The following is a 24,757-nucleotide window of genomic DNA, read 5'->3' as shown; positions in this document are numbered from 1 at the left end:
TTTGTAGTATTCTAAATTTGTCGTTGGAATCTGGTCATTCGCCTTCGTCTCTTAAAAGTGCCGTTTTAACAGCTCTACTCAAGAAACCTAATCTGGATCACGAAGTTCTTAGCAATTTCAGGCATATCTCGAACCTCAAAGTTATCTTTAAAGTTATTGAGAAGGTTGTGGCAGTGCGTCTTCAAGCTTATCTTAATTCTAAAAGCCGCTACGATCGGCCTACAAACCATTTCACAGCTATACGAAACCACCCTTGTCCGTGTTCAGAACGACATTTTGCTTGCTACTGATAATCGGCACTGTGTCATGCTCCTGCTACTTGGTCTCTCCGTTGTATTTGACACTGTTGACCATGAAATATTGCTCAAAGGATTGACACTTTGTGGCACTGCACTCTTACTAACCACACGCAAGTTGTCTTAATCAACGAGAAGAAGTCACAGTCTCGTGAGCTTAAGTGTGGAGTACCTCAAGGCTCTGTCTTTGGGCCCATCGTCTACTTACTTTACACTGCTCCACTTGCCGACATTCTGTGTTTCCACTACGTGGAATTTCATTTCTACGCCGATGACACTCAGTTATACATTTCTGCTAACGACGATTTAGAATCAACCTGCAGCATCGCTAAAATTGAGGAATGCTTATCCGATCTTGATAATTGGATGTCCTTAAACAAGCTGAAACTAAACAAAGACAAAACTGAACTTCCTTACCTCTACTCAAAGCATAGCCCTCGGCAGTCCTTACCTCCACTTCGTTTTGGATCTGATACAAACCAGCCGTCTTCATGTTCCAGAAATATCAGTGTCGTTTTTGATAGTACTATGTCAATGCTCCCCCGTGTTATTGTTGTTGGATTTAAGCTTCGGTCCGGGTTTTCCTTCTTGACATGACATAGTTATTTCCCCAGTTTCCAGTTTTGGCGAACAATAATAATAGAATAAATATAAAATATGTATTCGATAACTGTCGCTTTCAAGTGCTATGCGGAGTCATAACTGACTCAGCCTTATCACCGACGCAAGAGCGATTTGGAATTTAATTCGGAGAACCCCCTCACGATACAATGTTAACCCTCATTGGTCACCGCATGATACATGCAAGTGACGTAAGAGATAATATGATATATTTATGGCAACATGCGGCACTTTGCAGCAAGTTTTTCAAGCTCGCAAGTTTGTAAAATGCCTTTCCAACAGATGCCAGAAAGCTTTAAGATTAATTGAAATACCGAATAAGTCAAATGGAGTTTACAATTCCTTAAAGTGACCTTTTTAGTTTGCTTCTGGAGAGAATGATAAGAGAGTATCATAAAGTCAGGCTTCAGCAACTTTACTCTCCCAATGTCTCTCACAGCCGAGGAGGCCAATTTGATGCCGTAGAGGAAAAAGTGATATAATGCTAGGAGTAACTTGCCATAGAACAGTATCCCACTCAGGAGCTAGAAGTAAAAACTTCTCCACTGCTCCACTGTTCCACTAATTTTAAACGGCATCACGTATTTAAATTAACGAAACTGAACCCACTAAGTAAGCGTTTGAATAAAACAATGTTTCCAATGTCAAACTCTAACACTTCGCTTAAGTATAGTCAAACACAATAATACTAATTTAACCTGAAAATCGAGGCGATAGAAACTCTGGAGTAAAGTTCGTGGTATATTAAAAAACAAAACTTGATCAGTGATCGACTCAATGTGCTTCAGTTAGTGTACTGACATCTTTATATTAAACTTGATTATAAAACAGCATTGATACCGGTGCAAAGTTGGAAGGTTACGGACTAAAAGTTCTAATTTTATACAAAATGTATTAATTTTCAACGAATATTTAAATCTTCCTTAACCGTCCTGTCATTTTATTTGGAAACCTTCAGCAACGGAGGATTGAGGGACCAAGATATTGTGCTCGAGGTCCGTGCGCTGTAATGCATTAAAACCCTCTCTGGGATGGTGTTGAAGGAAACTGTAAAGGAAGCTTCCATGCATCAATGTCGATCGTAGGAACGATATTACTAACATCACGGTTATCCACAACGGGCATCTGCTTTAATAAGTGTCCAGTTGAAATATTCAACTTATTCCTTCTTTGCATAAGAACAAAATAATTACAACAAAAAAACGATAAAAGTGCCAAATAGAAAAATTCCCATGAAAGGGTAGGGCCGTCCTTCAGAAGAAGCTACAAGACAAAATAAATTCAATTAGTTTTCTCATGAATGAAGGTTTTCATAGGGGCATTAAAAGATGTAACCCTGTTAGGGCTATAGGTACAGCTCAAGTGGGGGACATGCCACCCCTTAAACAATAAAATGATGGTTCACAAATTCAGTATACTCCGCCAGAAGGTTAACCTATTGATGCGAGGTAATAGCCCTTTAACTGAAGGTTGTGATAAATTCGAGGCAAAAACAAGCTTAGAAGCACAACTTGCTTACCCTTACACTGCCTGCCATTTCCGTAATATCCTTTACTACAAGAACAACTGTATGATCCCCAGGTATTCGAGCACTGAGCTTTTGCGTGACAACCATGGATACCCTCTCTGCACTCATCCACATTACGACACGAAAAACCATCACCATGGAAGCCGGGTTTGCAACTGCATGTATAAGAGCCATCGGTGTTTCTGCAATCTGCAACCCTAGCACAATACTGACCACTACTGCACTCGTTTTTATCGAGGCAATTTTTCCCGTCACCTTGGTATCCCGCAATACACTTACAGCTGAAAGAACCAGGTGTGTTCGTGCAACTTGCTTTCACACTACATTGAGCCATCCCTTCCTTGCACTCGTTGATATCTGCGAAGGAATTAAATACGTTAATTATCCCTCTCATCTAAAGATAGAATATCAAATGAACAGAAACCCTAGAAATATCAAGCTCCTACCACAGGACCGGGAGTGTCTAGAAAATAGTCATAATAGTGACGGCCATAGGCTACCTATTTATAGCGCTTCACTTGCTAATTTTATGTTTACCGTTGCATGGCTGTCCATTTCCACGATACCCGTCGTTACATATGCATCTATGCAACCCTGGGATGTTTACACACGTGGAGTGAGGGCTGCAAAGATGGCTTCCGTCGCTGCACTCATCAATATCATGACAGGATCGTCCATCCCCCATGAATCCTTTGTGACACTTACAACTGTAAGAGCCGACAGTGTTATTGCAGGATGCAAAGACACTGCAATCGAATGTGTTAGTCTTGCATTCGTCGATGTCCTGACAAGACCGTCCATCGCCTTGGAATCCTTCCAGGCAACTGCACATGTAGGAGCCAACGGTGTTATTGCAGGATGCATGAACACTGCAAGTGTGTGTGTTAGTCTTGCATTCATCGATGTCCTGACAAGACCATCCATCGCCTTGGAATCCTTCCAGGCAACTGCACATGTAGGAGCCGACGGTGTTATTGCCGAATGCATGAACACTGCAAGTGTGTGTGATAGTCTTGCATTCATCGATGTCCTGACAAGACCGTCCATCGCCTTGGAATCCTTCCAGGCAACTGCACATGTAGGAGCCGACGGTGTTATTACAGAATGCGTAAACACTACAGGCGTGTGTGTTAGTCTTGCATTCATCGATATCATGACAAGACCGTCCATCACCTTGGAATCCTTTCAGGCAACTGCACATGTAGGAGCCGACGGTGTTATTGCAGAATGCATAAACACTACAAGCATGTGTGTTAGTCTTGCATTCGTCGATATCATGACAAGACCGTCCATCGCCTTGGAATCCTCCCAGACAGTTGCAAATGTAGGAGCCAACAGAGTTATTGCAGGATGCATGAACACTACAAACATGTGTGTTAGTCTTGCATTCGTCGATATCATGACAAGACCGTCCGTCGCCTTGGAATCCCTCCAAACAACTGCACATGTAGGAGCCGACAGTGTCATTGCAGGATGCATGAACATTACAAACGTGTCCGTTAGTCTTGCATTCATCGATGTCATGACAAGTCTGTCCATCACCTTGGAATCCCTCCTGACAACTGCATGTGTTGGAGCCTTGAGTGTTTTTGCAGGATGCATGAACACTACAGTTGTGAGCATTAGTAATGCATTCATTAATGTCGTAACAAGACCGTCCGTTGCCCGTAAATCCATCAAAACATCTGCACTCGTAGGAGCCTACGGTGTTGTCACACACTGCATGGTAGCTACAGCCGTGCATTTTGCTCTGACACTCATCGATATCCTCGCAGGAGTAACCGTTGCCGAGGAATCCGGTCAAACAGCTGCAATCGTACGAGCCGATGGAATTTATACAAAGTGCATGCTGACTGCATGTGGCAGGATTTCTTTCACATTCATCAACGTCCTTACACGAGAATCCATCTCCTTGGAAGCCATTATTACAAACGCAATTAAAATGAGACTTATCTTTTGGATTTGTTTTGCAAGTGGCGTTTTCATCACAAAATGGCTTCTGACGGCAGTTAAAACTCGTTGCTGGTGCTGGTGCATCTGTTGAGGAGAGACGAGACGGATCAAAATTTTTATTCTAGATGGCTGATAATTTCTCATTATGTCATTATTATTATTTCGGCGAATTTGTTGGAGACACAACGTTAATTATTAAGCAGATCAAACCAAGAGACAAAAGCTTTCGTACGAGACAACATCAGTACGTTCAAATCGCTTATCGAAGCCTTTTCTTGTTCTCAAGTTCACAGTCGAGAATAAGTTAAACTGCTGATATCCATCGCTGTTCTGTTCGTATCTTTAAGAATTAGGCTTCGACTTAGACAAAGATTGGATGAAAGGACATTGCTGAAACAAAGCATCGGTGAATTAGCTAGTTAATTTTTGTAAGAATGTTGAGCAACTCTCACGCCAACAGTTAAATTTCAGGGATTCATATTAAGCACTAGCAAAAACATATACGTGATGGCTATATATTGCTCTGCTGAATTCAATCCTTTACCCAGCGACAAAGAAATAATTTCCGATACTCACATCCGGTTTTGAGAGATTTTTGAGTTAGTGATGTCAGTGCAAATATTAGACCAAAAAAGGTAGCCACGATGAACAGAATTAGAAGTCCTGCCTTCCAATTCGACTTGATCGATCCGTTTGTGGCCGTTAAGAAGAGTACTCAATGCTTCGATTCTTTCCCATGATGTTTCTTTTCTATCGCACTCAGTAGTTTGCTAATACATGGTATTATTATCTCTAAGAAATATTCAAAAAGGAGTCGAACATACGAATGTCGCTATCCAAATGTGAATTGCAACCTCAGTATATTTGAGCTATTTGGGTTTCTCAGAAATCTGCCGGGGAACCCTCTGATGCTATACGTATTAATCTCTCATTGGTTATTAAAAGAATTAACCTGTTCATTAACTAATGTCACGCTGCGTGCTGTAAAAGTTTTGATGTAGCCTCAAAGAGGGTGACTTCGATCCTTGTCACGCTGCGACCGATTTCGGTTTAATGCTCCTGATTTGTGTACAAAAATTGCATTAATTTGCGTTGTCATTTTACTAGATGATGAAATCAAGATGCAAAGAATGTGCCTAGATTATGACAAGAAATAGGCAAACAGCTCTTCTTCATTCCGTTCTTTGGCATTCATCTCTGCCATGTTAAACCGGTGCACTTCCTTTAAAAATTATAAAACAGATGTAAAAGCGGCTGTCTGTCACAGAAGTGCTGTTCAATAGTGCGTAAATTTTTTGTTGGCTCGACAGCAAATAAACGCTGGAACCTCGGTGTGGTTTCAAGCCCTATGTTCTATTCGATGTGGGCATTAGGCTCTCTTTGTGCATGAACTGATGATAACAAGATTAAAACCGAAAACAAATAAGCGGCCTAAAACTGATATGTTTGCATCATAATCCAACCCATTTTACATAACACGTAAAATGTTGTGAGAAATCATTTTATCGATCTGATCTAGGCGGATTATTGAAGCCATTATTACAAACACGAGTGAAAGTTCCCTTTCCTTAGAATACACTCTGCAACTAGCATTAACATCACAAAAGGACTTCCGTATGCGGTTAAAAGTGTTAATCGAACTTTGCCTTTCTGTTTTGGAGAAATTAAAAGTTATCCCATTAACCACTATAATTACGACTGTTGAAACCTATCAAGTGACCATATCAAACGAGTTAATCTCAATCTCAAAAGTCGCTTTGTGAACACATAGAGTAAGTTACCATAGCAATAACCTTAAGCTACATTGACTGAGTCATCAAAATTTGCTTAGCGAAGCATTTCCGTTGCTTTTCACGGTCTAAGTAGTGTAAGTAAAGAATAAAAGAGAACTCAAATCTATCACCTGACGTTGCTCTAGGAAATATAAAGAAGGATCTACATGAACCTTCTCCCAAATAAGCATTATATATAAGGTTTATACCAAAACGACAAAAATTTGAGATGAATTACAAAATTTAAAGAAAGCGACAAAACTTTTAAGTCTGTAAAACATGTTTCGACGGAAACTTCTGTCATCTTCAGTTAATTAATGTACAAAGCGTTGGAAGTTGAATTATAAAGTAAGTGGTGAGAGTTAAAAGGATAATTTTAATCTAAAACTATCTAAAACTAATCTAAAACTATCTAAAACTAATCTAAAACTATCTAAAACTAATCTAAAACTATCTAAAACTAATCTAAAACTATCTAAAACTAATCTAAAACTATCTAAAACTAATCTAAAACTATCCTTTTAATTCTCACACTTTCATGCTTTACCGCTTTTCTTGTTGTCAATATTTATCATAATTAGCATTGTTCTACTTACTACATAATTCAACTTCAACGCTTTGTACATTAATTAACTGAAGATGACAGAAGTATCTGTCGAAACATGTTTTACGGACTTAAAAGTTTTGTCGCTTTCTTTAAATTCTTGACCTGCCTGCTAATATCAAGACCCTTTGGAAATTACAAAATATAATAAACCTTTCAAATACATGCCCTTGCATGTGTCCCGATCATGCACTTTAGCGAATAGTATACCCGCGAGTTGTTTCGGGTACTAAATACCGATTAAAAATGCTTCTCACCCCTTAATGATTAACTAAACTCACCTCCGCTTTTGGGGCTTCCAAATATCAGTACAAATATGACCACAGCTACAAGGCACGTAACACTAGCAATGCAACATATGAAATTCTTCCACCGAAATTCTTTCAAACTTGAAATGTTAAGTTTCTGCTCGGGTTTTCCTTCTTGACATGACATAGTTATTTACCCAGGTTGCAGTTTTGGCAAACAATAATAATAGAATAAATATAAAATGTGTATTCGATACCTGTCGCTTTCAAGTGCAATGCGAAGTCATAACTGACTGAGTCTTTTCAACGACGCAAGTAAGATTTCTCGGAATTTAAGTCGGGGAACCCCCCTCTCGGTTCGGCAAGGTTAACCCTCATTGGTCACCGCGTGACACATGCAAGTGACGTAAGAGATAATATAACATATTCGTGGCATCATCGGCACTTTGGGGAGCTCAACCTCGCAGGGTTGCGGTTAACAGTTTATAAAATGCTTTTCCCACAGACGCCAGAAAGCCTTGAGATTTATTGAAATACCGAATAGGTCAAATGGAATTTACAAGTTATTGTTTCTTACATAAAAAAAACTGATTAACTGTTATTAATACGCCTGGAACGTTAAGTTCAGCCTGCGCTCTCTTCTTTAACGTGACTTTTATTTTTTTTCGCTGCTTGAGGAGATGATAAATGAATATCATAAAGTATGTTTGAAATTTACACTGGTGTAAACCCGGATCCACCCAGTGCTAAAGGTAAAACATATGACTTAGTTTTAAGGCTCATGCAACCTTATTTGAATGTGGGTAGGTGTTTGTATGTTGACAACCACTACACATCACCTACTTTATTTGCTGAGCTCTATAGGACAAACACTGGGGCCTACCGAACAGCCCTCTACAGGAAAGGTATTCCTAAGAATTTAAAATGGCTCAAAAGAAAAGAAAAGGTGACAAATTTTTTATGAACAATGGAACTTTGCTGGCAGTTAAGAACAAGTCTCTGTAAGAATCAAACATCTTGGGAAATGAAAATTTTAACCCCCCTTCAAATTTTGCATGCAGTTAGGCGCTCAGGGGGGATGCACAAAAATGCTCTTTTTAAAGGGTGCAGCACTCTTGTTGCCATGGTAACAACGGCTGCTTGTTCGAGGCCTGGGGCCTCATTTTCATACAAAAACGTCGCAAAAAAAGAGTGAAATGTTTATTTCTCTATCTCAAGCTAAATGCAACATTACAAACTGGCACCTCTACCATACATAGTAACATCATTCATCTTCACATTGATACAGTCAATTTTCCTTGGGAGTGAAGTTGAATCGTGTGCATATCATCCAGATTCCGAGTTCTGCACCTTCTTTCATGGGAATTTGAGCGACCTGAAGTCCTCTGAAGATATGCTTGTATGTCATTTGAAATATGTTGAAGTCGGCTTATCTACACGAAATTATCCTCACACCGGTCATTTGTCATAAACATTTACGTTATCACGATGGCGTGACGCTGTATTTTTCCGTGAAGTTTCTATCGGTCACTCCAAAAAAGACGAGAAATTGATATTTTTCGTATATATCAGCAGATTTCCGCGCATTCTAAGTAAAAACAACCAAAAAAGAAAGAAAAAACCCTCGATTGAACGCTCGTAAACACTGAGAATCTGAAAGCAGAAATTGCAACTTGTCAGCGGCAGTACTACATGTAAAACCCAGTCGCCAATAATAGCAATTTGTACGACTCGCGCAAAAATCATCACAAAGTGGAGATTTTGAACTACTCAGTATCCTTGCAGTACAGCAAATGGAACAGGGATTTCATCACAACCAATTTCCAGAAATGTAGCTTTTTTTTTAGGGAGTCTTTCTCGTTCTCGAACGTTATATTGGCTTTGAACCTTGAGATTTATTTCCCTTGACAATAAAATGCTATAGGAAGTGCTTACAAAATTACAAAGGAACTATTTTTGTTGTCGCTTGGACGGAGAAATACATGTTTGTAATAATTAATGCTGTCACTAATGAACCAAAGGGCACAATCTTCTCAGTTATTAGATTGATAATCTCCACAGACTAACGTTATTGGACCGAACGATCTCCTGTTTCTTCCTGGTGAGCCGGCCACCTAAAGGGAAAATCAGAGAGACCTTTGTCTTCCTCTCGTGTAAATCACTAGGAGATTGCGCTATATTCGTCTTTCTGTAAGCTTGTAAAAGATATCCGGGAGAAAAGTATGGAAAATAATGGTAATGAAATCGCTGTTCTTTTTCCTGAAGGTCCTGAAGCAATCCAGATTACATATTAACCATGGGGAGTTTCGTTCAAGTTACGAGTTGCGATTTGCCTGTGGATAATAAGTTGTTTGAAAGGTGGAATAATGACATTATTATTTCATTTAATCTTTTATTTCGAACTTTGTTATGATATTTTCTATAACAAGACATAGAAGGAAACATTGATTGACTCGATTGCACTGCGACGGTGATAAGTCTCTCCTCATCATATCTTATGCAAATTTTCTAACAGTTTTCTGACAGTTTTCAATGATTCGAATTATCTTAGTTCCTGTCACAAGGAAATGATAACTGCCCGAATCTGCTTTTTGTAGGGAGATGCCTATGTCGTTCAAATTGCTATTGTTACAACTGGGTTTTACATGTAGTACTGCCGCTGACAGGTTACGATAGATACTCTCAGATTTTCAGTGTTTACGAGCGTTCAGTCAGGGTTTTCCTCTTTTTTTTTCGGTTGTTTTTACTTCGGAGTGCGCGGAAATATGCTGATATATACGAAAAATATCAATTTCTCGTCTTTTTTGGAGCGACCGATAGAAACTTCACGGAGAAATACAGTGTCACGCCATCGTGATAACGTACATGGTTATGACAAATGACCGGTGTGAGGATAGGTTTCATATAGATCAGCCGACTTAACATGTTTCAAATGACATACAAGTATAACAGTGTATCTTCAGAGGACGTCAGGTCGCTCAAATTCCCATGAAAGAAGGTGCAGCACTCGGAATCTGGATGATATGCACACGATTTGAGGTATATCTTTGTAGTTACGTCGAGTAGTCCTCCATGAAGGTTGATCAATTTTTTTTAAAAGATGACGACCAGAGGCGAGATTTCTCTTCGGGATATTGTTCATAAGATGTCATTCTTTCAAAGCTTTACGTGTTTCATTTTTCTGAAACATTTGTTGTCGAGAACATTCGATGTAAACATCGCCAAATTATGCAATATCTGATTTTTGAGCTTCGTTCGCGAATTGCTCCTATGGAAAGTAGAGGCAGGCCCGCAGAAATTTTAACATTTTTAAAAACTGGAATATTATAACCAGCTATGTGGGTAGTTTCAGTTCCAGAATCGGTGTACTTTTGGAGAAATTCAGATAAACGTTTTCCCTGTTTTACCCGACAACAAAGATGATCGGAACTGTACCGAAATGAATAATTTGTTGGTGTGTTCAGCTTCACTCCCAGGGAAACTTGACTGTATCAATGTGAAGATGAATAATGTTACTATATATGACAGAAGTGCCAATTTGTAATGTTGTATTTAGCTTGAGATAGAGAAATAAAGATTTCACTCTTTTTTTGCGACGTTTTTGTATGAAAACGAGGCCCCAGGCCTCGAACAAGCAGCCGTTGTTACCATGGCAACAAGAGTGCTGCACCCTTTAAAAAGAGCATTTTTGTGCATCCCCCCTGAGTACCTAACTGCATGCAAAATTTGAAGGGAGGTTGAAATTTTCATTTCCCAAGACGTTTGATTCTTACAGAGACTTGTTCTTAAATTTAAGGGCAGCAGAGTTTTCCAGATGCTGTCATCAGTTCATTCTGTAGTGGAAGTAGAATTTGGCCAAAATCACCCCGAAACTGGTGGTCCAATCACTAAACCTGAGATTATTCATGACTACAATAAGTTCATGGGGGCAATTAACAGATGTTATCAGATGGTGGTCTATTCTTACTTAATGTGACACACCATGAAATGGTGGGAGAGAGAGTTTTTCCACCTGTTTTCTTTAAGCATCTTGAATGCTTACATCCTCTGCAAGCAAAGAACCCAGTGACCTGTGCTGCAAAGGACCTTTCAAAAGGAGCTTGTGAAGGAGCTAGTTAGGAATTCTGGCATCTCCCGTTCTCTCACTCCAAGAGGCCATGCAAGGTCAGCCAAAGGCTTAACCCATCTTGAAGTGGGAGGTCACTTCCCAGAGAAAATACTGGGCACTTGGAAGAAGTCCAACATCACCTGGGCATGTATGGTTTGCTTTCCTGCCCAAAAGGACATGAGATAAAAGGAAGAGGCCAGGAGAAGACTGTAGCTTACAGTGCAGTGTCTGCAAAGTAGCCCTCTGTATGCAAGACGGCTTCCAGTTGTACCCCACTGTTCAGGACTATGTTACTGCCTATATTCGAAGACACAATGCTAATAATGACAGTGTGGATGCCAAAACTAATTGATTAACTGATCATAACCATTATTCATCTTTTGTTTGGTTTTGTTAGGTTTTGAAGTCAATTCAAACACAGAAATAGATAAAGTTACAACATAGACCCATGCAACTGGGCTGACTGTTTTGAACTACTTCAAAACCAAACAATATATATAAATTCCTAATTTTGATTATGTGTTCACTTGACAAATATGCAGTCTTGCTACTGTATTGAGAAAAAATACTGTCACAGTCACAGGAATTGTTTTATTAGGCTTGTGGACTGGGACTTTACTCTAGTTTCCATTTTAGGCTTGTACAGATAATTTTTGGAAGAAATTAATATGATCTGTTTTTTGTTAATGTGTAATTTTTGTCAAGTTTTTCCAAAAACATGATTTTATAGCTAAATTTTAAAAGCAATTTAAGTTAAAAGTTATTGTAATAGAATAATTATAAAGGAAATTTCTTACGCTTTAATTTGATATATACCAGGTTGTTGGGATTTGATGAAAAGTAAAGCTTTCACTGCTAGTCAAAGGAACAACTGTCATGTATATGTGCGTTACTAAAAATAAAGTCAGTTTAAGGGATTGTAACCGGAACTTAAAGTTAGCATGCTAAGGGCTAAATTATAAAAGGCATCACATATCTATATAAACAAAACTGACCCACTAAGAGAGCATTTGAATTAAACAATGTAACCAAAGTTAAATTCCAACACTTTGCCCAAGTATGGTCAAACACAATAATACTAATTCAACCTAAAAAGTGAGATAATAGAAACTCTACAGCAAAGTTCGTGATATATTAAAAAACAAAACTTGTCAGTACACTTAGTGTACAGACATTTTTATTTCTCAACTAGATTTTAAAACAGCACTGATACCAGTGAAAAGTTGGTAGGTTACAGACTAACAATTTTATTGGCTTCATTTATACAACTTGAAGAAGATCAATCTATTTAACCATTGTTAGACTACATCTGGGCTATACTATACAAGTTTGGGTACCAAAATACAATTTATTTTACCAAAATATTTTATCTTATCTCAAATCTAGAAAAGATACAGAGATGGGTCACAAAATGTATCTTGAAACTACCATTCTCCTGCTGTCAGAGTTGTGAACAACAGCTAAAAACCCTTTCCTTACTACCTATCAGCTACTGGCATGAGTACTTAGATATGTTACTGTTCTTTAAGATTACCCTTGGTCTGGTGGATATAGATCCTACAATTGTTCCTATCACTCATTCTACAAGACACACAATCGGCTGAATACAGCTGTTACTAAATAGTCTGTACCTTCATGTAAATGCAAGACTTCAACCGTTCAACAGCCATTTATTGTATGAACAATAGGAATCTAGAACACTCTGTCAGATAAGCTTAACCTAAGTATAAAAAATGTAAATGACTTCAAACATGCTTTGATGTGTTATTATTCAACTGCACTCCAAGAGATCTATCTACAGTCCCAGAATTTATAAAACTATCTGCACAAAATGTAATTCATGTCACAGCCTGAAAACAACACCAACTCCATGCTGTTCTTAAATATTAATTATTGATGTAATTGTTTTATTCTTTTAATACTCCTGGGACTACAGTAATTGGTTATCGCTATATGGTTGCCTGCCCATTATTGTTATTGTAATTTACCCATGTTCTTAACATCACATGTAGTGTTGGCAAAGCTAATAAACTAAAATTATAAATTACATTAAAATTAAAATATTTTAATTTTCAACGAATATTTAAATCTTCTTTAACTTTTCTGTAACTTTATCTGAAAACCTTCAGCAACAGAGGATTAAGGGACTAAGTTACTATGTTTGAAGTCTGTATGCTACAATGCATTGCAAACCCTTTATGGAATGGTGTTGAAGGAAACTGTAAAGGTAGCTTCCATGCATCAACTCATTTCTTCTTTATGTACTTACAAAGTAATTATAACATAAAAGCGATAAAAGTGCCAAGTAGAAAAATTCCAATGAGTGGGTGAGGTCGTCCAGCAGAAGAAACTGCGAAACAAACAAAAACAATGTCAAAACCAATTCAATCAGCATTGCTTACAAATGAAGGTTTTCAGAGGTGCATTCAAAGATATAACACTGTTAAGGCTGTTGGGACAGCCGAAGTGGTGGAGATGCCACCCCTTAAACAATGATGGTTCACAAATTCAGTATACTCTGCCTGAAGGTTAAGCTATTGATGCAAGGTAACAGCCCTTTAACTGAAGGTTGTGCTAAGTTCAAAGCAAAAAAAACCTTAGAAGCACAGCCTGCTTACCCTTACACCGCCTTCCATTTCCATGATATCCTTTAATACAGGAGCAACTGTATGATCCCCAGGTATTCCTGCATTGAGCTTTTGCATGACAATCATGGATATCCCCTCTGCACTCATCCACATCATGACACGAAAAACCATCACCATGGAAGCCAGAATTGCAACTGCATGTATAAGAGCCATAGGTGTTTCTGCAATCTGCATTCAAATCACAATGCTGACGACTAAGGCACTCATCTTCATCGTGGCAATTTTTCCCATCACCTTGGTATCCCGCAATGCACTTACAGCTGAAAGAACCAGGGGTATTTGTGCAACTTGCTCTAAAACTGCATTGGGCTTTCCCCTCCTTGCACTCATCGATATCTGCAATTAATTAATTAGTTAATTACCCCTCTCGTCCAGAGATAGAATAGTAAACGAACAACAACCATAGAATTATCAAGCTCCCACCACAAGACCGGGAGTGTCTAGAAAAGAGTCATAATAGTGAAGGCCATAGGCTAACTATTTATAGTGCTTCAGTTGCTAATTTTATGCTTACCACTGCATGACTGTCCATTTCCACGATACCCATCATTACATATGCAGCGGTGCGATCCTGGGATGTTTACACACCTGGAGTGAGGGCTGCAAAGATGACTTCTGTCGCTGCACTCATCAACATCTTGACACACATAACCATCACCGGAAAACCCAGAAAGGCACACGCATTCATGAGAGCCCATAGTGTTTTTGCATTCTGCATTCCTATCACACTTGTGAGTTCCATCAGCACATTCATCAATGTCATGACATGACTGTCCATCCCCTATGAATCCCTGTTGACAAGTGCATGTGTAGGAGCCGATGGTGTTATTGCAAATTGCGTGATCACTACAATTGTTTTTATTGGTATAGCATTCATTAATATCCTGACAGGATCGTCCATCCCCCAGAAATCCTTTGTGACACTCACAACTGTAGGAGCCGACAGTGTTATTGCATGATGCATGAACACTACAATTGTGAGCATTAGTTTTGCATTCATTAATGTCGTAACAAGACCGTCCGTTGCCCGCAAATCCATCTAAACAACTGCATTTATAGGAACCTACAATGTTGTCACACACTGCATGGTCGCCACAGTTGTGGATTTTGCTCTGACACTCATCGATATCCTCGCAGGAGTAACCTTTGCCGTGGAATCCTGTCAAACAGCGGCAATCGTACAAGCCAATGGAATTTATACAAAATGCATGCTGACTGCATATGGAAGAATTTCTTTTACATTCATCAACGTCCTTACACGAGAATCCATCTCCTTGGAAGCCACTATTACAAACACAGTTGAAATGAGTCTTATCTTTTGGATTTGTTTTGCATGTAGCGTTTCCATCACAAAATGGCTTCTGGCGGCAGTTAAAACTTGTCGCTAGTGTTGGTGTATCTGTTAAGTAGAGACGAGACGGATCAAAATTTTTGTACCGAACTTCAAAATTCTAGACGGCTGATGAACTTTTTTTACTAATACAACGAATTTTCAGGAGACCCTACATTAATTATTCAGCGGATTAAATCGAGAGACAAAAGCTTTACATCAGTTCGTGCAAAATGCCTATCGAAGCATTTTCTTGTTCTCAAGTTCACAGTCGAAAATAAACTTAAACTGCTGATTTCCATCGCTGTTCTGTTAGTATCTTTAACAAATAAGTTTGGACTTAAGCAAACATCGAAGAAAAGGTCATTGTTGAGACAAAGTATTGGTGAATGAGCTAGTAAACTTCTGTAAGAATGTTGAGCAACTCTCACGCCAGTAGTTATATTTTCAGAGATTTGTACTCGCAAAAATTTTCCAGTGATTTCTGTATTCATTCCTTTTACCCAGCAATAAAAAGATAGTTTCAATACTCACCTTTATCTTCGTGAGATCTCTTAATCAATGATATCAGCGCAAATGCCCCAACAAAACAAGCGATCACGACGAACAGAATCACAAGTCCTGTCTTCCATTTCGACTTGGTCGATCCGCTCATGGCTCTTAAGAAGAAGACCTAATGCTTCGATTCTTTCCCTTGATGCGTCTACTATTGCCCTCAATAGTTTGCTAAGATGTTGTTTTTATCTCCAAAGAAATATTCAAAAGGGAGTTGAACGTACGAGTGTCGCTATTCAAATGTGAATTACAACCTCAGCATATTTTAGCTCTTACGGTTTCTCAGAAATCTGCTAGGGGAACCCCCTAATGCTAATTTTAGCAAAGAAGCATTGAATAATTATGTAAATGCTAGGTGTCCTGTGCACTAGGCCCAGTCTGCGCCGAGGTGTTGTCATTCGACACCAGGTCAAACCTCGGCATACATGTGCTTTTATCGCTTGTTATTTTCGCCTTTATTTCTCGGATAAGGATCGTTTAACTAGTCTCACATCGAAGGAATAGAACATTACGGAAGCATTACGGATATTTCAGCAGTTTTCAAGGTTACGGATAGAGACACTTGCTTGTTTGTAAGGATTTCTTGTACGGTATTGTATTCGAACGGTGTGCTGAGCGTAGTTGATCGGATCGAATAAAACGTGGAATTGACATCGAATTGACGGCTGTTACAAATTACGTCCTTGGTCAAGGGAAATAAATGCAAAATTATAATTTTGACAGACAGTTGCCATTTCATAACTTTTGTTCTCCGTTACAAGTATTATACTATAACTATTAGTGAAAAAAAAAAACCCACGCGAAAATGGAAAATATTACGGTTTTTCAATGTTTGAGCACTATGTTGATCGAAGGATATGACAAGAAATATAGCATAATCAAGATCTAAAGCACATATCAGCAAGTGAATTAAACCTAATTATCAAAGGTTAATATAATTCATGGCGGACAATCGTGAGGGATTTATTACATGTTTTTGTGGCTACTCTGCGCTTAGTGATACGTAGTAGTTTCTTAAGTTTTTACTTGCTCATGAGAACTAGCCTGACGGCCAAAACGATCTACAGAGTGATTCCCGCACGGTCCACGATCCACGGAAATCTGTTCTTACGGATGGCTCTGTCTACCTCAATGTCTGTACCATTTTCTTTGGTCAGGAACCTTACTTCAGGCTTTTAAGTGAGGCAATTTTTTCTTAAAAGTGATAGCATTAAGCTAAAATCACTGTAGTTTCATTTTAACATTTGGATCATCCAAATGTGCTTAGCAAAGCATTTCCGTCGCTTTTCACGGTCCAAACGTAAGTAAAGGAGAAGTACTGAAATCTATCATTTGACGCTGCTCTTAGAAATTTGAAGAAGGATCTACATAAACTGTCTCCCAAATAAGCATCGAATATAGGGTTTACGCCGTACGACAAAAATTTATGAAGAATCACAAAATATGATAAATCTTTCACGAACATGCCCCTACATATATCCCGATCATCCACATCAGCGAATAGCAAACCCGCGAGTTGTTTTGGATACTAAATATGGATTAGAAATGCTTCTCACTCCTTTATGATTAACTAAACTCACCTTCAATTTTGGAGCTTCCAAATATCAGTGCAAGTATGACCACAGTTATTAGGCACGTAGCACCAGCAATCCAACATATGGCTTTTTTCCACCGAAATTCTTTCAGACTTGAAACGTTAAGTTTCGGCCCGGGTTTTTCTTCTTGACATGACATAGTTATTTTCTCAGGTTGTAGATTTTGGCGGTGAACGATAATTATAGAATGAGTATCAAAAATGAATTCGATACCTGTCGCTTTCAAGTGCAATGCAGAGTCATAACTGACTCAGTCTTCTCACCAACGCTTTTCCGATTTCTTGGAATTTAAGTAGGGGAACCCCCTCTCGGAACGAGGTTAACCCTCATTGGTCACTGCATGACAGAGGCATGCAATTGACGTAAGAGCAGGGTTAAAATCAAAATGTTATGAAGGAGTTTTAGTGAAATTCCGAATAAGTCAAATATAATTTACGATTTATTGTTTCTTACATAAAAAATCTGATAAACCGTCATCATTACGCCTGGAACATTAAGTTTCGGCCTGCGCTCTACTCTTTAACGTGACCTTTTTATTTTGCTGCTTGAGAAGATGATAAATTAATATTATAAAGTTAGATTTCAGCAAGAAGCTTGACTCTCCCAGTGTCTCTCACCGCCAAGGAGTCCAATTTGGTGCCGTAATGATGCAAACCACTCTCAGGTGAATTGGTTTAAGGTCATTCATCTCACAGCAGCAAGATTGATTTGAAAACTTTCTTAGGATGCATCGCTGGACTCGATGTTGAGAATTATAAAAGGCATCACGTATCAACGAAACAGGACCCACTAAGTAAGCGTTTGAATAAAACAATATTTCCAATGTCAAATCCTAACGCTTCGCTCAAGTATGGTCAAACACAATAATTTTAATTTAACCGGAAAAGTGAGGCGATAAAAACTCTAGAGTAAAGTTTGTGGTGTATTAACAAAACTTAAACAGTGATCGACTCAATGTGCTTCAGTTTGTATACTGACATTTTTATTTCTAAACTTGATTATAAAATAGCATGGATAACAGTGCAAAGTTGAAAGGTTACGGAGTAACAGTTTTATTGGCCTCATTTATACAAAATATATTAATTTTCAACGAATATTTTAATAAATCTTCTTTAACTTTCCTGTCATTGTATTTTGAAACCTCTAGTAAGAGAGGATTAAGGGACCAAGTTATTATGTTCGAGGACCGTACACTCCAATGCATTACAAACCCTTTATGGGATGGTGTTAAAGGAAAAGTTAAGTTAAGTTACTATGTTCGAGGTCTGTACGCTACAATGCATTACAAACCCTTTAGGGAATGGTGTTGAAGGAAACTGTAAAGGTAGCTTTCATGCATCAACTTATTTCTTCTTTACGTACTTACAAAGAAATTATTACGCAAAAGCGATAAAAGTGCCAAATAGAAAAATTGCGATGAGTGGCTGGGGCGTCCAGCAGAAGACGCTGCAAAACAAACGAAAACAATGTCAAAACAAATTCAATCAGCATTGCTTACAATGAAGGTTTTCATAGGTGCATTCAAAGATGTAACACTGTTAACGCTGTTGGGAGAGCATAAGTTGTGGTCATGCCACCCCTTAAACAATAAAATGATGGTTCACAAATTCAGGATACTCCACCCGAAGGTTAACCTATTGATGCAAGGTAATAGCCTTTTAACTGAAGGTCGTGATAAATTCAAAGCAAAAACAAGCTTAGAAGCACAGCTTGCTTACCCTTACACTGCCTGCCATTTCCATGATATCCTTTCTTACAGGAACAACTGTATGATCCCCAGGTATTCGAGCACTGAGCTTTTGCATGACAACAATGAATACCCTCTTTGCACTCATCCACATCAAAACACAAAAAACCATTACCATAGAAGCCGGAATTGCAACTGCATGTATAAGAGCCATCGGTGTTTCTGCAGTCTGCATTCCTGGCACAATGCTGACCACTACTGCACTCGTCTTTATCGTGGCAATTTTTCCCGTCGCCTCGGTATCCCGCAATGCACTTACAGCTAAAAGAACCAGGTGTGTTCGTACAACTTGCTTTCGAACTGCATTGGGCTTTCCCTTCCTTGCACTCGTTGATATCTACGAAGGAATTAAATAAGTTAATCATCCCTCTCATCCAACGATAGAATAGTAAACGAACAGCAACCCTAGAAATATCAAGCTCCCACCACAAGACCGGGAGCGTCTAGAAAAGATTCATAATAGTGAGGGCCATAGGCTACTTATTTATAGCGCTTCAACTGCTAATTTTATGCTCACCGTTGCATGACTGTCCATTTCCGTGATACCCGTCCTTACATATACAGCTGTGTGATCCTGGGATGTTTACACACCTGGAGTGAAGGCTGCAAAGATGACTTCCGTCGCTGCACTCATCAACATCTTGACACACATAACCATCGCCGGAAAACCCAGAACGACACACGCATTCATGAGAGCCCATAATGTTTTTGCATTTTCCATTCCTATCACACTTGTGAGTTCCATCGCCACATTCATCAATGTCATGACATGACAGTCCGTCCCCTACGAATCCTTGTCGACAAGTGCACTCGTAAGAGCCAATAATGTTATTGCAAAATGCATGATCACTACAATTGTGTTTATTGGTATGACATTCATCAATATCATCACAGGACCGTCCATCCCCCAGAAATCCTTTGTGACACTTGCAACTGTAAGAGCCGACAGTGTTATTGCAGGATGCATAAACACTGCAATCGTATGTGTAATTCTTACATTCGTCGATGTCAAGACAAGACCGTCCATCGCCTTGGAATCCTTCGAGGCAACTACACATGTAGGAACCTTGAGTGTTATTACAGGATGCATAAACACTACAAGCGTGTCTGTTAGTATTGCACTCGTCAATGTCATTACAAGACCGTCCATTGCCTTGAAATCCTACCAGACAACTGCACATGTAGGAACCTTGAGTGTTATTGCAGGATGCATGAACACTGCATGTGTGTGTGTTATTCTTGCATTCGTCGATATCATGACAAGACCGTCCATCGCCTTGGAATCCTTCCAGACAACTGCACATGTAAGAGCTGACGGTGTTATTGCAGGATGCATAAACACTACAAGTGTGTGTGTTAGTCGTGCATTCGTCGATATCATGACAAGACCGTCCATCGCCTTGGAATCCCTCCAGACAACTGCACATGTAGGAGCCAACAGTGTTATTGCAGGATGCATGAACGCTGCAATCGTGTGTGTTAGTCTTGCACTCGTCGATATCATGACAAGACCGTCCATCGCCTTGGAATCCTTCCAGACAACTGCACATGTAGGAGCCGACAGTGTTATTGCAGGATGCCTGAATACTGCAGGTGTGTATGTTAGTCTTGCACTCGTCAATGTCAAGACAAGACCGTCCATCGCCTTGGAATCCTATCAGACAACTGCACATGTAGGAGCCGACAGTGTTATTGCAAGATGCATGAACACTGCATGTATGTGTGTTATTCTTGCATTCGTCGATATCATGACAAGACCGTCCATCGCCTTGGAATCCTTCCGGACACTTGCACATGTAAGAGCTGACGGTGTTATTGCAGGATGCATATACACTACAAGTGTGTGTGTCGGTCTTGCATTCGTCGATATCATGACAAGACCGTCCATCACCTTGGAATCCTTCCAGACAACTGCACATGTAGGAGCCAACAGTGTTATTACAGGATGCATGAACACTGCAATCGTGTGCGTTAGTCTTGCATTCGTCGATATCATGACAAGACCGTCCATCACCTTGGAATCCTACCAGACAACTGCATATGTAGGAGCCGACAGTGTTATTGCATGATGCATGAAAACTACAGTTGTGAGCATTAGTTTTGCATTCATTAATGTCGTAACAAGACCGTCCTTCTCCCACAAATCCATTCAAACAACTGCATTTATAGGAACCCACAGTGTTGTCACACACTGCATGGTCGCTACAGCTGTGACGGCAGTTAAAACTTGTCGCTAGTGTTGGTGCATCTGTTAAGGAGAGACGAGACGGATCAATATTTTTATACCGAACTTTAAAATTCTGGACGGCTTATGACTTTTTGAATTATCATTATTTCGGCGCATTAGACACTACACAAATAATTCAGCAGATCAAACCCAAAGACAACAGCTTTACATCAGTACGTGCAAATTGCTTATCGAAGCATTTTCTTGTTCTCAAGTTCACAGTGGAAAATAAGCTTAAACTGCTGATATCCATCGCTGTTCTGTTGGTATGTTTAAGAATTAAGTTTCGACTAAGACAAAGATCGGATGAAAAGTCATTGCTGAAGCAAAGTATTGGTGAATGAGCAAGTTAACTTGTGAAAGAATGTTGAGCAACTCTCACGCTAACAGTTAAATTTCCAGGGATTCATGCAACAGCATTCGCAAAAATGTGCATGTGATTGCTTTATATTGCTGCGTTGAATTCAATCCTTCACTCCTTCACTCAGTGACAAAGAAATAATTTCTGATACTCACCTCCGATTTTGAGAGATTTTTTAGTTCGTGATGTTAGTGCAAATATTAGACCAAAACAAGTAGCCACGATGAACAGAATTAGAAGTCCTGCCTTCCAATTCGACTTGATCGATCCGTCTATGGCTGTTGAGACGAATACTTTATGCTTCGACTCTTTCCCTTGATGTGTCTTATCCATTGGACTCAGTAGTTTACTAATATATGATGTTATTATAACTAAGGAATATTCAAAAAGGAGTCGAACGTACGAGTGTCGCTATCCAGATGTAAATTAAAACCTCAGCATATCTGAGCTCTTTCGGTTTCTCAGAAATCTGCCGGGGAACCCCCCAGTGCTATAAACAATTCGTTATCATATTGGGACTTTTACCGAAAATTATTTTTAAGCAAAGAAGCATCGAATAATTACGTTATCGGTCAAGGGAAGTGAATGCAAAATTATAATTTTGACAGACAGCTGCCATTTCATAACTGTTGTTTACTGTTACAGATAATATACTATAACTATTAATGAAAAAAATCCAAGTGAAAAAGGAGAATATAACGGTTTTTTAATATTTGAGCATTGTGCTGATCAAAGGATATGACAAGAAATATGGAATAAACAAGACTAAAACACATATCAAGCAAGTGAATTAAACCTAATTATCTAAGGTTTATATGATTCATGGTAGACAATCGTGAGTGATTTATAGTACATGTTTTTATGGCAACTCGGCGCTTAGAGATACGTAGGAGTTTTTTAAGTTTATACTTGCTCGTGAGAACTAGCCTGACGGCCAAAACGATCTACAGAGTGATTCCCGCACGGTCCACGATTCACGGAAATCTGTTCTTACGGATGGCTCTGTCTACCTCAATGTCTGTACCATTTTTTCTGTTCAGGAACCTTACTTCAGGCTTTTAAGTAAGGCAATTTTTTCTTAAAAGTGATGGCATTAAGCTAAAATTACTGTAGTTTCGTTTTAACATTTGGGTCATCCAAATGTGCTTAGCAAAGTATTTCCGTCGCTTTTCACGGTCCAAATGTAAGTAAAGAAGAAGTACTGAAATCTATCATTTGATGCTGCTCTAAGAAATTTGAAGAAGGATCTACATAAACTGTCTCCCGAATAAGCATCGAATATAAGGTTTATGCCGATAGGACAAAAATTTAAGATGAATTACAAAATATAATAAATCTTTCACGAACATGCCCCTACATATATCTCGATCATACACATCAGCTAATTGCATACTCGCGAATTGTTTTGGATACTAAGTATGGATTAGAAATGCTTCTCACTCCTTTATGATTACAAGGCACGTACCGAAATTCTTTCGGACTTGAAAGGTTAAGTTTCGGCCTGGGTTTTTCTTCTTGACATGACATAGTTATTTTCCCAGGTTGTAGATTTGGCGGCGAACGATAATTATAGAATAGATATCAAAAATGAATTCGATACCTGTCTCTTTCAAATGCAATGCGGAGTCATAACTAACTCAGTCTTTTCACCGACGCAAGCACGATTTCTCGGAATTTAAGTAGGGGAACCCCCTTTCGGTACAAGCTTAACCCTCATTGGTCACTGCATGACAGATGCATGCAAGTGAAGTAAGAGATAATATGACATATTCGCGGCATCATACGGCACTTTGCAGAGCTCACACTTGCAGGGTTGCAATCAAAATGTTATAAAGGAGTTTTAATGAAATACCGAATAAGTCAAATACAATTTACGATTTATTGTTTCTTACATAAAAAATCTAATAAACTGTTCATCATTACGCCTGGAACATTAAGTTTCGGCCTGCGCTCTACTCTTTAACGTGACCTTTGTTAAGGGAAAATTTACTGATTTTCCCGTATGTGTTATTCGGAACATATTTATTCGTAAACTTTCACATTTAACCATTTCAAGTCCTTTCATTTTAATAAATCAAAAAATGCATAAAAAAAAACCACAGTAGCTTTTGAATAGATTTTTGTTGTTACTCGCTTTCATCATATGCACCTGGTTGTCGGCACTTTTTGTTATTTATTGTTTTTTCAGAGGGCACGGTAACGAATCTTGCAATCTGATTGGTTCTTTACCCGGTCAGTATTTTCCTATCTCTGCCCACGGGCCACGGTAACGCTTTCGTGAGTCGCCGAGTACATCCCAACTTTCGTTGTCATTTTTCATAAATATACCTCGTTTTCTGGCTGGGCTGTATTTTTTTTCTGGCTGTATTTTTAAGCAAACACGTTGGTCACTACCTCAAGCCGATAAATAACTTATGAATCCTCTCTTTTCTCTCTATCAAATCTCTTTGGTTGACAGAAAAATATTGGTTTCAGAATGAATTTGTATAAACAATAGTGTCATTACGTTGGTTGACAAGCGGCCTAGAAACCGTCTGCAATTAATTTTAATCGTTCACAAAAAGTACCCAGAAAGTTGAAACGTGAGGTATTTGGTTACAGTTAAACTGAACGATGGAACTTTCATTCATTTAATATCTGAATTTTCTCGAGCAATTTGTTCATAGTGAAAGAGCGAGCGAAGTTTTAAATTCTACAACAAATATACGCTCCTGGTGAGTCTTTCCAATTCCGTTCAATTTGGACATTTGTACCTTAAATTGCACAACAGAAATTGAAGGAATTTTTTGAGAAAAGGCCGCATTACATTCCCTTGTGTCTCGTTGGAGTGTGCCGTTCGAATTTAGTTTTTGTGAAGGAAAGATCAGAGTTAAACACGCCATTACAGCAAACAAGCGAGCAAACTCTCACAACTTCAAAATAAAAAAAATTGAATTTACTCACAATTACTTTCCTCGCCGTTTCCTTAATGAACAGAGGTAAATCTTCGTACATGAATGAGTGGTCGATGAGAGTGAATAATACTTTCCGTTAGATCATTAACTGATTTTGAAGAAAACATTGTCGTGACAGTCCTTGCCAAACTAGTTCTGTTGGTTTTCAAATGTTCCTACGCTTTTTTTTTTTCTTGCGCGCTCTCTAATTGACAGGTGTCATATTGTGAC

At 38.9% G+C, this 24,757-nt stretch overlaps 1 protein-coding gene across 1 annotated transcript; it reads right to left on the bottom strand.

Moving 5' to 3' along the window:
* Nucleotides 1–1,533: 1,533 nt before the first annotated feature.
* On the bottom strand, nucleotides 1,534–24,506 carry LOC113674930 (uncharacterized). The gene is made up of 10 exons (XM_089191408.1): nucleotides 21,749–24,506; nucleotides 19,523–21,253; nucleotides 18,977–19,342; nucleotides 17,244–17,507; nucleotides 14,293–15,177; nucleotides 13,749–14,114; nucleotides 7,056–7,208; nucleotides 2,983–4,482; nucleotides 2,437–2,802; nucleotides 1,534–2,180 (listed from the first exon to the last, which is right to left on the bottom strand). The coding sequence occupies exons 1-10, from the start codon at nucleotides 21,924–21,926 to the stop codon at nucleotides 2,107–2,109; spliced, it is 5,883 nt and encodes a 1,960-aa protein (XP_089047534.1). The 5' UTR covers nucleotides 21,927–24,506; the 3' UTR covers nucleotides 1,534–2,106.
* Nucleotides 24,507–24,757: the final 251 nt, after the last annotated feature.

Source organism: Pocillopora damicornis, chromosome 2 (assembly GCF_964200805.1).
Source record: "Pocillopora damicornis chromosome 2, jaPocDami1.2, whole genome shotgun sequence".
Classification (NCBI taxonomy): domain Eukaryota; kingdom Metazoa; phylum Cnidaria; class Anthozoa; order Scleractinia; family Pocilloporidae; genus Pocillopora; species Pocillopora damicornis.
This window is presented reverse-complemented; position numbering and strand designations above follow the sequence as displayed.